This window comes from Tachypleus tridentatus, chromosome 7 (assembly GCF_004210375.1).
Source record: "Tachypleus tridentatus isolate NWPU-2018 chromosome 7, ASM421037v1, whole genome shotgun sequence".
Classification (NCBI taxonomy): domain Eukaryota; kingdom Metazoa; phylum Arthropoda; class Merostomata; order Xiphosura; family Limulidae; genus Tachypleus; species Tachypleus tridentatus.
Window position 1 is genome coordinate 148597377 of NC_134831.1, and position 15038 is coordinate 148612414.

Sequence of the window (15038 nt, forward strand, 5' to 3'; positions counted from 1 at the left end):
CATACTTGCGCTTTTAGCCCTGTAGGGCGTTATAATGTAACGGGCAACCTCACTTTTCGAAAACCTTGATGATATTTGCCGGATTTTCTTGCAATCAGTTCAGTGGCTCGCCACTTATAAGGGTGTAATAACCTGAACACCCAGCCTTTTAGCACATTGAAAATAACTGAACAAACAAAAATACTTTGATTTAGTATTTGCCCTGTTATTACATGGTAGAGATATACAATAATATAAAGGATAAATCAACATTTTAAGGTAATGAGCACACGTACGTTAAAGATGCAGAAGCTCGATGTCAGTGTTAGGCTACTGTATAGACGTAGTTCTTGGATATTCATACACATTTATGAAGAAAGAAATATTCTTCAACTAATCAGTCGTCGTGTAATCAAACGATTACTTATAAGGTTATCATTATACATATTTATTCAATCATTAAAAAAATACTAGATAAAGTAGGTGACCTGTGTTCTTCAGGAATAAAAGTTGTTAAAAGATCAGATGAAAAACGTCACGTTTACGACAGGTGGACCCGTCTATTTCGAGAGTAAAGGTAGAGGTCTTTTTTTTTTGTTTTTTTTTTTGTGTGTCTTTACTTATGAATTAGTAAGATCCATTAGTCAAGAACATGACGGTTTCATCGGCTTTTGTAAATTTATTTTACTTTATTTTTCCCATCTTGTACGTTTTTATTTCCTCAAAAACCGAATTTGGATATTTTAGTGGCAAAGACGGTCTTTCCCCGTCATTTGTTATGAACTTATTTTATTAGTTCATCTTAAGCAGGCTTTGAAAATAAGTAAATACACACATATAAAATAAAAACGAGTTCTACATACTATCAATATTTTTAAAGCAGTTGAAAAGAGTAATGTAACTTCATTACTGTCGATTTAACTTCAGACGGACACATCAGTGACCAATTTGTAGTTTAAACCTCGTTGATTAGTAAATAATCTACGGGCATGAACATCATAGTTTTATTTTAATTTTCGTTATGAATGTATTTTCTACTGTCATAAACTATTTTTGATGTATTATACGTAACATTTACTATATTTCAAGGAGCTGTGTGTGTTACACTCGGTCTTGGTTGAAACAAAACAAACAAGAGAAAAAGAAAATAACGTTAAGATGTAACTGGAGTGTTACACCCTTGATACGTTCATGTTTCTAATTTAAGTGAGAATTTGGCGATATTTTTTGTATTTATTTGTTGAATTATGCGCAGACCTACTCAAGGGCTATCTGCGCTAGTCATTTCTAATTTTGAAGTGATAGAAAGAAATTAGTTAGTCAACGTCACCCAACGCCAGTTCTTGAGATATTGTTTAACAACGTCTAGTGAGACAGACAGCCACACAACGCCTTCAAGATTGAAAGAGCGAACGTGTTCGGCGACAGCCAGATTTCGATCTTGCGACGTATAGGTTGCGTGTTGAACACCCTAACCACCAGTCCCATATTTCTTGAATGATTTCATTGTTCTAAGTTTTCTCGCGAAATGCCATCGGTGGCTCAGCGTTAAGCTTTAGGATTTATTAAACTAAAAGTGAGGGTCCAGTCTCTAATGGATATTGCAGATAGTCCTATTGTGCAACTTTACGCTCAGACTCACACTAGATGATTTCATGAATTATTTAGGTAACCCGTATAACACTAGAAGGATTCATTTTTCTTTAACCTCAAGTATTAATTAACAACTGACATGGTGTAAACGGTGAAGCTGCTATTTTAGTAATGGTATCATAAAACAAATATTATTTGGAGTGATGATAGTGGATAGTAATATAATCCTGGGATAAACATATACGAGAAACGTTTGAAGTATGCATAAATGTATTTACATGTTAGACAACACTTGATTCGACTGTTACTGCTCTAAAAACGACCTCATTTTAGAAGTGTATTGCAGGGACGCTGCCTTAGTACAAAATTTAAACAACTAATTTCGCTTCAGTTTATTTCCGATATTGAATATAGGGTTGCCAGGACAACAGAAATCAGACAGTGAAAACTTGAAACGAAGACTAGGCCAGTATTCTGTGGGATCAATAACTAGGTGGAAATGGAGAATACTGATGAGTCATTGCTTGTAACTTGAGAATATCTAATCGTCACTACATGTGCATAGCCATTTAAAATTATACCACGTTGTTGACATGAAATACTTGTTGTTTTTTAATATTAAACCTACGTTTCGACCATCCTGTACTGCGGTCGTTGTTGTAATAAAAATTATTTCATGTCTATGAATTACATGGGTCGAGTCACTCATTTAAAACTCGAAATTTCTCTCGGCCGTGTTAAATAAGACGCATGCACCAATGTATTTGCCAATATTTGACTTGCTTTTTATTGGAATGTATTCTGTATTATGAACCTAAACTTGCCGTTTGTAGCGAGCCCTTGATTATTATTTAAGGTGTATAGAATAACAATTTTGTTATTTTTCGTGTGTCAGTTTTGTATTTTCTGGATTTATTTGTAGAGAAAGGGTTTGATGAGCGGAAGTAGTAACAATGACGCCAGTGGAACCGTAACAGTATTTTCTATAGGGTTATTTCATGTACACATGAAGGAAGAAAGCATTCAGCTAGAGGTTGAATACTATGCACTGACGGGCCTTTTTTTTTTCCCAGAGAAAATGATACCCTATGACTCACATTTGCTTTCTAGTTATAGCTGACATGTTCCGGTTGTTGTACCCGCTGAACTGGCTAGACTAATTTTTTTTTCTTGTTTTATGAAATAACTTACCCCAAAATGGTTAAATTCATTCTCCTTCATTAAAATTATTTTATAGAAGAGACCTATTGTGTCAAGTCGCTTTTGGAGACGTTCCTGAGGAAAAAGGAATCCTCTATACAGCTTCGTAGGTGTGATATATTTTATTTTTTACAGTAGAAACTTATTCCTTAGCCCATGCCTTCGTTTATTTATGGGGAACTTTTAGCCTCCAAAAGAGTGCACGAGCTTGTGTTGGAACGTTATTCATATGGTCTAAAAGTTTAAGTTTAACCATGACTGTCTGTGCTGTATAGCTTTAAAATACCACTTTCACCCGAGCCTAATCAGTAATATAAATGATCACCGTGCTACATGAACTAGATATTACGGGTGAAATTTCTGTCAGCGTTCGGAGCAATTGTCAGTATATTAGGGAGAATAATACATTATTTTCCGCATGTGTTTTGGGATATGAGATTAATAAAAATAATTTACGTTTTTAAGCATATATTCCTGTAATTCTGTTCTCTGTTTTACGAGTTTCCATTAAGTTTGTGTATAGAAAAGTCTTGGGATAAGCATGATAGTTGTCTTTTCAAAATATGACACTTTTAACTCTTCCATGGTTTCGAATCCTCGTCCAATCAAACATGCTCGACCTTTCAGCCGTGGGTGCGTTATTATATGACGATCAATTCCATATTCATCGGTAAAAGAGTAACTCAAGAGTTAGCGATGGGTGCTGATTTAGAGATGGCTATCGTAGGTAGCCCTCATGTAGTTTGCGCCATATTGAAAAACTAAACAACGAACCTATGTATGGTAATAAGCAGATATTGAAGTTCATGTATCAAAGTCAGTAGAGGCGTTAACTAAAGGAAATAAATTATTGAAGAAAACCTAAGTTCTTGGGGAAAAACATGAAAGAAATATCATAGAAAGCAATATAAAAGGACGAGCAAGATGAATGATAAAAACTCATAATTAGAGTTAATATTAAAGTAGTATTTCGTTGAAATAATACAAAGAAAACTAATTTTTTGACACCAATTATAGGTCCGTGACATCAACAGAAATAAAATGCCGGACATTTACATTTTGTTCTGAGAAGTTGCAATTTTCCAAAAAATATTTTTTGCATAAGGAGAGCAAGACTATTATTAAAAAGGCATTTTAATCTTTTTGTCCACTATGAAGTGTATTTAATATATCTTGTGATGATATTTGAGTATTTTGACTTTTTTAGAGTATTATTCCTGAAAAAGTTCTACTACTGAAAAAATAAAATGCCAGAATTTCCTCATCATTTACGTAATGCCAAAATCGTAGTGTCGACTGTTAGAACTAGTTCATAACAGATAAATTTTCATCATAACATTGATTCACGTCATATCAAAATAACTAAGCAATGTGTACTGAGGAATGTTTGAAATATGCGTAGTGAAGGACAAGACAAATATGTGAGCATAATTAGAGAAGACGATATAATACTGTGAATATGGTATAAAAGGTTATTTGGACTATTTTCGAAGTTTTCTTGTATATGTTGGATTATTGCTGTTTACATTTTCTTTAGTGTATGAAGTGAATGTAATTTCATCTGTGATGCACATGGAATGTTAAAGATTGTTAAATTACAATTTTGTTATTGCGTTTGTTTTGGTCTTCTTTGTTTTTAAGTTTATTTTTTATTATAAATATTGTAAAATAAATATGCATTTGACTTATTGGTATCAAATATATGTTATAAATAATTTATTATTGTTCCTAAAAATGAAAAACAAAGATTAATAAAAAAAAAGACAAATGCAGAAATAATGTGACCTTTATGACCCAACAAGTATCCCAAGATGAAATTATCTTCATGCCTTATAGAATTCGTAACACGTATGAATCAGTACCATATATCCAAAATCTTCATGGACACTTAAAGTTCATCTCCTATATTCTCGATACTGTATTGTTTTGTTTTATTGTGCTCATACAGATTTCTCGACATCTGACTCTATTTTTAATCCTTCCTTAACTTGTTGACTGCCAAGTATTTCAGCTGCTACTATACAACTCTAATGCTTCCTCATTTTGTAACTTTTTCATGACGCCATTTTGGATCGAAAGTGAAACAATTTGTAAGTAGGTCAAATGCATGTTGTACTAACATCTAGCGTTGAAGTTAGGTATTATTGAGAACGAATTAACTCGTCCGTGGCACTGTGTTACCGATCGGCTTGGACGAGTTATCTCGTCTGCGGCACTGAACAAGTTAAATGTTCAGGTACACTGACATGACTGAGTATTCGATAAGAATGTTTGTTTTCCTGTGACAAGCTAGTTCACATACTCAAAAATTGTAGATATAGCATTATGGTTAAAGATCAGGCCATTTCAACTTATTTTACTTTTTTCTCTAGTGAGAGTCTTTTACAGGAATATTTCTATTTGTAAATTGAGTTTATGGTCAAAATATTAAAGTATAAAGTAATGTCGATATCTCTATTATTACCGTTCAAAACAAACGCTTACTTATTTTATCCACGTAATATTCAAATGAATTATTTACATGAAATGTGCAAAATATATTTCTTGTACACAAAAGCGTCCTCTCTGGGCAAAATGTAAACGTTCGCCATTTTGTGCACATTTATTCCATTAAACTGAAATTTGTATCAGAACAATCCCATTTTTTTCTGTATTTCAGTGAGATACTATTTGAACTCTACAATACTATTTTAAAGCCACTGATCTTTCCAATCCTTATTTCTCCTTAATTTTGCGAGTTTTGCTAATTTACTGTGTTTAATGAACTTTGAATTTAGCATCCCGATAACTGAACATTTAATATAAATATTACGTCTAAATAAGAATAACAACGAAAACATTCTTTGTATTAAATCGTTATGGTGCTAAAACAGTTATGTAACAACATGATCAAAAACTTAAAACTGTTGAGATTTAAAATAAAACGCAAGAATGCATTATTTTAAGCTTTTGATGCAGACGTGAGTCCGACATTTTGTTGTGTAAAGTGAAGTTTTTGACTGTGTATTAAAAACTGTTGTCTTTTGTGTTATTATGGTATTAACAACCATTAATTTCACATATGTCAATCGCTAGTACAGCGATAAGTTTACGGATTTACAACGATTAGGGGTTCGATTCCCCTCGGTGGACTCAGCAGATAACCCAATGTGGCTTTGCTTTATGAACACACACAATTTCATATACATGTTACATTTCAAAACCTTTTTATGCTGTTTTTTGACCGATGTTTGACATTTAAGTTACTTTTGGAAAGTTTGGATGTGTAAAATGTGGACTTATGTTTGTAAATTAGGTTTACGGTCAAGATATTAAAGTATAAAGGTATAATAAAGTCATATCGGAATTTGTCACTTCAGAATAAACGCTCTTATTTTGTCCATCCATTCGACTTAAATATGTAAACGTGCCCATAAGTTTGTATATTGGCCGTTCCTTAAAGAATATATTTTGTTTTCGTTTCGTTACAGCAACCTTATATTTGTAATTTGATACACACAGACATTCCACGTTTCTTGATTGGAGCCAGCTGTAGCTTTTCGATTTTTACAGAAGGTCAGGTCATCGTGTCATTGCTGTCAAAGTGACATGAACGTGTGCGAGTACCACTCGGAGTTTTTGTATGTTCGTATCTGATTAAATTAGGGTATTACACGAATTAAAGTGTGAACGAAATAATCGTGACTAAATAGTAGTGTTTTGCAGGTTAATTTCACGAAATTTTGTATACTGAAAATGAAGGAAAAATAAAATAACCAATAAGAATACAGAGCAGTGTGTGTAATTACTATAACCAATATTGGCGCATTGACCTGTTCATCAGGGTTTTATACCGTGTTTCTCCGATAATAAGACCTACCCATAAAATAAGACCTAGTGTTTTTTGGGGATAGTTTTAATATAAGCCCTACCCTTAAAATAAGCCCTAGTTAAGAGCGGCAGGAAGAGGAAAGAAATAAAAAAATAATAAGTTATTAATTAGTTTAATAGTTAGTTAATTAGTTTAAGTATTAATCAGTTAGTTTAATAGTTTAATAATAGTTTATTTTAAATGGTTAGTTTAATAGTTTTACTTTGTATATTCATTTTTTTAATATATCAAAATAAGACATCCCCCGAAAATAAGCCCTAGTGTCATATTTTGGAGTGAAAATTAATATAAGCCCTGTCTTATTTTCGGAGAAACACGGTAATAGTATTTCCCAAATGTATATAACTTTCGCAATTTTTAGAAATATATATTTATATGTGTGTTACGATAAATTCAGTAAGTTCATTTTTTCTGCATTGAATTAGCTTACATTTGTATTTTTGTGATTGAATTTTGGTAAAGGTTCAACTGAAGTATTTAGGTACACGAATTAATATTAATAACGCAAATGAACCTTTGATACGAGGAAGTATAACAGTTTATATTTCTTGATCTGTTGAAACAAGTATATATCCCATCGCTTGTTTCCATGGTGTAAAAGGATTATGTTTATGGAAATTGTCCCTTAAGAGACGTCTGTTTAAGAGGTAAAGGATAGGTTAATGGAATACACTTGGTAGTGGATGTAAGTAGCACATATAAGCTGTGTTATGGTATCTAGTGTGCATGTGTGTGTGTTTATATATATATATAAGTTTTGTTTTAACGTGCGTTGAAAGTTCATCTGCACTTGTTGAGAAAGAAAGGTGTTGCGTAACTTTTCCCGCGCTCTTAAAGCCATAGCTATCTATTTGTATTTGTTGTATTTCCCATGCTTTGTGGGAATGTATCTACAATTATATTTGTTTCATACTTAGTTTTTATGGGAAAATAACACTCTAAATGGCTCCGTATGGGATTCTTTCTTAACACTGTTTTCGAACTTCAGTGGAGATAAATTCTGCTAGTGTCAAATCTTTAAAAGAGTAAAAGGGAGATAAAATTATATATATACAAGTATTGTAATAACTAAAGCTTTAAATGTTTCTTCCTTTAAATTTTACTTGTAACAATACAGTAGTTAAATATCTATAGATAGTTTAGGAAAGAAATGTTTTGTAACAGTATCGTCGTGTATAACTGAACGTTCGTGGTAAACATGTTTTTATTTTTTTTAAATGAAGTTAACGGATGTTTATTACTGCTATTATTTTGTTTACCCCATTCAGCGTGAAACAAGTGAATAATCATATTTCTTAAACAGGAGAAATGGCAATTGTAACGTTCATGTTAAACTGCTGTCGCTAATCAACGCGGAACTTCTCTTCGGAAATTGTCTCTTAAGAGACATTTGTTTAAGAGGCAAATGATAGGTTAATGGAATACACTTGGTAGTGGATGCAGGCAGCACATATAAGCTGTGTTATGGTATCTGATGTACATGTATGCCATCATCACATGCTATAATGCCTATAGTATAAGCTGCATGTACTTCCGTATCCGTACTTGTTTTAATAGCTGACTCGTATGGTATCTTAATTCATAGTGATTTCGTACATAAACTTCAATATTTCATCTCAAATTGCGAGTAAACTTATTGAAATAAATTATTTTGTCACTTGTTTAAACATGTTTCATGTACACAACTTTCACAACAACAATAACAACAATAAATAGGTTCTTTCGTTGTAAAATTTGATACTTTATATAACATTAAGATACTGATGGACTTCAAATAATGTAATTAATGAAGTTTAAATGTTAGCTTGGTTTTGACAGTGTCATTAATCATTTTCAAAATTACTTCATCCTCTTCTTCCGTGTGTTTATTCTCTCTTAACAAATAAAATGTGTTCATAGAGACGGCGATTTTTTATATTTGCACTCAAGTGAAGCTCATTAATTTTATGTACTCGTGGCCACATAACTGTGACTTCTCGTACTTAGGTTTTTTTTTATAATCATCAGATAAAAAAATATATATAATCTTTTGCGCCATAACACGCGCTTGTATCGATGCTTGTATTTTCTTTGTTTTGTTGCGATTGATTTTACTTAAAACAATAAACAGATAACTTGATAGTGTTAAAGAATATCGGTCGTATGTTGCTTTTACATCGATGTATACCATAAATGAGAGCATAATAGTTATAACTTATCGCAAATGAGTTGGTGAAATGATGAAACCATGATGTGAAACCATTTAAAGAGGTGAAATTTTCATATTTGTGGTCTTTGATCATTGACACCTAAATAGTTTTCACGTAGTGTTTAATTTGTGTATGTAAAGTGTGCGATTTTGTTGAATTTAATTACGTTATAAGCTGAAGCAAAATTCATTATGAATTTTATGCAACGATTTAACTTTCAAAGTATATTTAATTTTAAAATGAAAATGTTTAACCCTGGAATTACCAATGGGGTCTGTGTTATGAAGTTAGGTGTAAAGTAACATCGGTCGAAGTTCTAAGAGTGAGAAAGCGGCTAGCCTTTGGACAGTCTCTAGGACATTTAGAATGTATTTGAATTGAACGACTGTCTTTCGGAGTTCGGTACAGAGGCTGCAAGATCAATTATGGTTATGAAACGTTATGATTCAGTGCGTGGGGAACTAGGTGCAAGGTCGGAAAGAAAGAGACCAGTTTGGTGTGGGTTTGAGAAAGGAATATCAAGACAGGATTTCAACGAAATAAAAAAGTAATTAAGAGAAGACCAGGAGAAGTGAGAGAGAACGAAGGTAAAAGAGAAGACCAGGAGAAGTGAGAGAGAACGAAGGTAAAAGAGAAGCCCAGGAGATGTGAGAGAGAACGAAGGTAAAAGAGAAACCCAGGAGAAGTGGGAGAGAGAACGAGGGTAAAAATAATATACTGCCAGTTAAAACCCGTTTCTAAAATTGTTAATGATTGCCAGGAGTAAAAAGAGTTTGCTATGCCTACATCGATATGAATCAATTTATTATAGGAATAAATGTGACCTAGATAAAACTTGTGTGCATAAGAAGGGAAACTATCGTAACAAACGATATCAATTGACTTTTTAAACCCATTTTGATAAACTATTTATACAATAATTTGTTCGTTCTATAGTCATTTTTAATAATATATCTGACGAGTCCTGTTATTGGACAATAGGTCTTGTCAGCAGTGGATATGCAGAGTGGTTGATATAACATTCTTCTTTGCTTTAACTCGTAGGTTATTAGAATACAAGTCTCGCCTACAAGTTAAAAGCGCTAACAACGCTGCCGTCGATTCTGCCAATATCTGTTGAGGTAATTGTACATTTTACACAGAAAATAAGTGAATTCACTCAATTTATAATTCTTTCTAGCAGACAAAAACGTACTTTGCATGATGCACTAATTGATACTACCGCTAACGAACAGTGTATAAACAGTTTTTTTAATTTGAAGTTTAGAATTTTAATTTTAAAATATACTTTATTAGTATTATGTTCGTTTTTTTGACATTTTATAAACGAGATTAAGTTAAGACGGGTTTCAAAACGGATTCTGAATATTTCTTTTAATTCCCTGTGTATAATTTTTTTAAACGGTAAATGAACAGTAATAAGATGAACAATTAGTTAATATCCTTTAGTAATAAAGGGTATCTACTTTCTAATCTGCACCTCAAAAATGTATGTTTTTAACGTTCATATAGACTTCTAATATTACAAATATCCGATACGTTCACCTTTTTCTCAGCTCAGTGAGTAAGCGGTAAGTTTATGGACTTACAGTGGTAAAATCTGGAGCTGGATTCCTTTTGTACAGAATGTGGGTAGGGTTAACCTATGGTGCAGTTTTGCGTTAAAATAGTCATCTGGTCAAAACTGTTGTTGTGTGGGAATTGACAACAAGCTCACATTTATTACAAAACTACGAAAATATACAACCACTCTATGACAAACTTCTAAATAGATTATTCATACATTTCCGAGAAAAACTTGCGTATACATTAATTATTACGTTTACTTGATCGCTGTACCATACACGATGAACATTACCGTATTTCCCGGCGTCAAAGACGCTATTTTTAACTCAAAATAAGTCTCAAAAATTTACCCTGCGTCTTCCAGGCCGAAGGTTACCTTGCTCATAGGCCTAAATTTAAGCCTAGAGGAAGCGTTTCGATACTAGACAGTAATCCAACCCCCCTCTATATGACCCAGAATGAAATGTATAAGTTACTTAGTGTTAAATAACAAATAAATAAACAAGACAATCATAAATGATCATAAAATTCATTGGCACTTCCGTAGTATGCTAAGGAAAACCAATCGATGGTCTAATTTGCCCGTTTTCCATAAAATAATGACATTTTTACTCACCTCAAACGATCTTGATATTAAGACAACATTTATTATAAGAACATATGAAAAGTAAAATTGCCGAAACACTACCAGGTAACGGCAGCCATTTGTAAAATATCTTAAGTTTGTTTTGGTTCCGTTCAGACCATTCTGTTCAGTTGTTGTGTAATGATTTCAAACACAGACCTGTTCTTAGTAGTAGTTCTTTGTAACAGTTCAGCTGAATCAAATTTTTTAAAATATAGCCCATATTATGGCTTCTACAAAAGAAAGACACTCCTAGAATAGGCTTATAATAACGTTATTACTGGTAATAATACGGATATTCCAGTGGTAATACAAGGTATACACTTTCAAAGATAGATATGATAAGAATATAATGGGCATAAGGATTTATGTACCGTAAGTCACTAAACAATCCACGAAACATCTTGGTAAGATTGGTGGAAGTGCTGCAACCTTATTTTTATGTTTATCTTTCTTTTCAAAATTTAGGTGATCAAAATGTGGGGTGCGTCTTCGACGCCGGGAAATACGGTAGCCTAAATACCTTTCACTCCTAAGTATGTACTCTTAAGTAATCAGCCACCTGCTACCAAATTACTTAACATATCATTTGTGTAATGTGTATGTCATGTATTAGAAAGGGTATTTATTTTAATACATACTAGAGGTATTACACAAGGAATAAACATTAGATTGTGTGGGACTCTTTGTGTTATGTAACACTGATAATATACCAAATGAAGCAAAGTATGTAATGCAAATTCTAAAAGTTAAACACAAATGGACATGGCCTTGGTAGGGGTATTGATCATGCTAGTAACATTACATGAAAGTAACCCTCGTTTATGGGAACGTTCAGCATTTAAAAGTGCTGCTAAAATACCAGTGCAGGTGAGAGGAACAAGTGGAACCTGACTTTCCCAGAAAAGGATCTAGTTTCCGATATAGTTCGCTGTCAGCGATCGTTGCAACAACTATATAATCAATTACAGGTTTTTATTATTGAAGTAGAATAATCTCACTTGTCATATGTTTATATATTTTAGTGAAACAGGTAAGAAGAATGTTTTTATAAAATTGCGATTTTTACGTGAAACTTAATATGAAAAATATTCGAGAAAAATTTTACGTCAGCATTATTGTGTAAGTACACACACATTTTATAACAGTCGATACTAGATATGTGTTGATATCCTTTACTGATGGTAAGTTTTGATTACGTTAAGATCGCTACTGGTTAGAGGTAAGGAACTATGGTATGAGTGGACCTTTAGCAATAGTAGTAGTGTTAGTGATGTCGAGAAAACCCACTTGTAGAGAAGTATATATGCAAAAACGGTTTGGGTTGAGAAAATATTTTACGTAGAAGAGCGAAAACGTTTCGACCTTCTTCGGTCACCGTCAGGTTCACAAAGAAAGAAAGAGGTAACTGACCGGAAGCTGACCACATGTTTGGAAGGGGTTGTGTAACTGAGTGTCGAAATGTAGAGGGCGGTGTTAGTTAGATGTTTGAATATATAATTTTACATTATTTACTTTATTATATTTAATATAGGTATAAAGGCGTTCAACCCAAACGAGCCGTTTTTGCATATATAATAGTAGTAGTGTGCTGATCTAGGTCAGTATGATTTAAAGTTGGTAACCTCGTGGTTCACAGTATGTTCTGCTTCATTTAGCCGTTTGTTGATTGACTATGATGCTTGTTGACCGTACATAAAAAAATATACTTAAAACAGAAATGAGACACAAGAATTTTTGTTTAATACGAGGTTAACCAATAAGTGTATCATAACTCAATAGTTCATTTAAAATTCTCGCATGTTAAGTAGTTCTTTAAAACGAATACATGACATTTCAGTACATAGTAGAAAATATGTTTGTAAAACTTTGTAGTTTTAAGCTTTTCCATTGATGAACATCTTCGTGTTCTGCAAGCCTAGAAAATTAAGTCATTACTGCCCGTTATATATTTTAATACCCATTCCAGCAGTTTTGAGAAAACAATTTTCTACCTACGGGTCCCTCAGTGGGACACTAGTGTGTCTCTGGAGTTACAACTTTAGAAACTGGGTTTTTATTATGTTAAAAAAAACGTGTAGTTTCAAAAAGTCTTGATGGAAATTGAACAGAAACCCCATAACCTGAATGCTTTCAAAAGGTGTACCTTTCTTTTTCAAGGGCAAGCTGGGAGTTTTTATTTCATTTCTATCAAGAAACCAGGTTTTGAAACCCATGGGGGAAAGAGTATATAATTTAAAAGAAACAAATTATACCTGTGAATACAAATATTAATTTGCATGACCTGGTAATTAGGATGCTTGACTCATGATCTGAGGGGGTTGCATGTTCAGTTTTTTTCACTGATGATGCTTGCTTTTTCAGTCATGGGGTATTGTAATATGATAGTCAATCTCATTATTTCTTAATAAAAGAATAGCCAAAGAGCTGGTGGTGTGTGATGTTGACTAGCTGCTTTCCCACTAGTCTATCATTGCTAATTAGGGAGAGCTAGTGTAGATAGACCTTGTATAGTTTTGCATGATATTAAAAACAAAACATCTAATTATTAACTTCTTGTATATTATTTCCTGACTTCTTATGATCTGGTTAAAATTCTATCATTTATGTGACTTCAAAATTCACTTCTTGTGATGTAATTTTTAAGAGAATTACCTCTATTGCTTCTTTTGTAATTCCTGTGTAACTGTTGAACATTAAGGGTTGTGGATTTGAATCACTGTTGCACCAAACATACTTTTTCAGCTGTGGGGGCATTATAATGTAACAGTCAATCCTACCATTCATTGGTAAAAAAACGTAGTCCAAGAGTTGGCAGTAGGTGGTGATGACTAGCTGTCCTTCCCTCCAGTCTTATACTACTAAATTAAGGGTGGCTAGGCAGATGGTCCTTGTGTAGCTTTGTGTGAAATTCAAGCAGTAAACTAACAAACTGTTGAACAATTAAAAATTATATGATTATGAATGCTTTGGATCCACCCCACATGGTCATTATTTACTATATGAAATATCTTTGCTATTTGTCTTGCAAAGTGCAGTTCTTCATTATACTACATATTTGAAAGCTCTAAGAATATGTTTATTGAATTAAAACAATCCTTATTTATGACACTCCTTGTGATTGTGGTGTTTGAATGCCTTTTCTTTAATTTCAGCCATGGTATACCAATAAAACTTTGTTATAAATTTGTCAGCCAAAATTTATCAAAATGGGATTACATAGCTACCAGTTTCTGTATTCAGGTTAAAAAAAATGAAAAGGAACATGATTTAAAAAAATATTATATGCAATCAAGTTATCACAAAAGTAGATTACCTTATATGAACAACTTTCCTACCCTATTTACACTTAGTTTATACATAAAGTATTCCTAGGTACAATAGTGCATGTAGAGTATATTTTATGGAAAAAAGTCTTGAATTTGAATCATTACAACTTGTTGGTTACAAGTGGATAACTATGTTAGAATGACATGGCTAATGCTTTTGCAAACAATGGGAGCTCTAAAAGGAAGAAAGCCATTTGAATATGTAAACTGTATATTATACTTGTTTGTAGAAAACAGTCAAGCAGTCAAATAAATTTTAACTTCTACTTAAATGTATTATTTTAATATTACTTGCAAATTGCCAAAATATAAAGAAATTTTTTTATTTTTTTTTCAGATTTATCAAAAAACAGGTTTGGAGAACTTCCACTTGAAGTGTGTGAATTCTTTCTGTTAGAAAGGCTGAACTGCTACCACAATATGATTAGATCTCTTCCTGACTCGATAATAACTTTGCATTCATTAACACATTTAAATCTCAGGTTTGTGTGGTTCATTTTTGAATATTTAACTTTATCTTTTGAACTTAAACAGATTAAGGTGCAGAGTAAGTGCAATTTATATTAGTTAGTGAGCTGAAATTAGGATTACTTTTAAACCATTTAATATTTTATTTCAGAACTTGTATATATTGTTAATGTAGTTGTTTTGTTATTTGAATTGATTTGTTTTGGTCTTAAACTAAA

The 15038-nt window shown here is 32.6% G+C and overlaps 1 protein-coding gene across 7 annotated transcripts in view; it reads left to right on the forward strand.

Moving 5' to 3' along the window:
* LOC143256877 (DISP complex protein LRCH3-like) overlaps positions 1-15038 on the forward strand; it is an 80232-nt gene that overhangs the window by 14056 nt on the left and 51138 nt on the right. For all 7 annotated transcript variants that reach the window (XM_076514677.1, XM_076514675.1, XM_076514679.1 and 4 more), the window contains exon 2: positions 14690-14834. In XM_076514677.1, coding sequence (XP_076370792.1) covers positions 14690-14834 — 145 coding nt within the window. The remainder of the gene's footprint in view (positions 1-14689; positions 14835-15038) is intronic.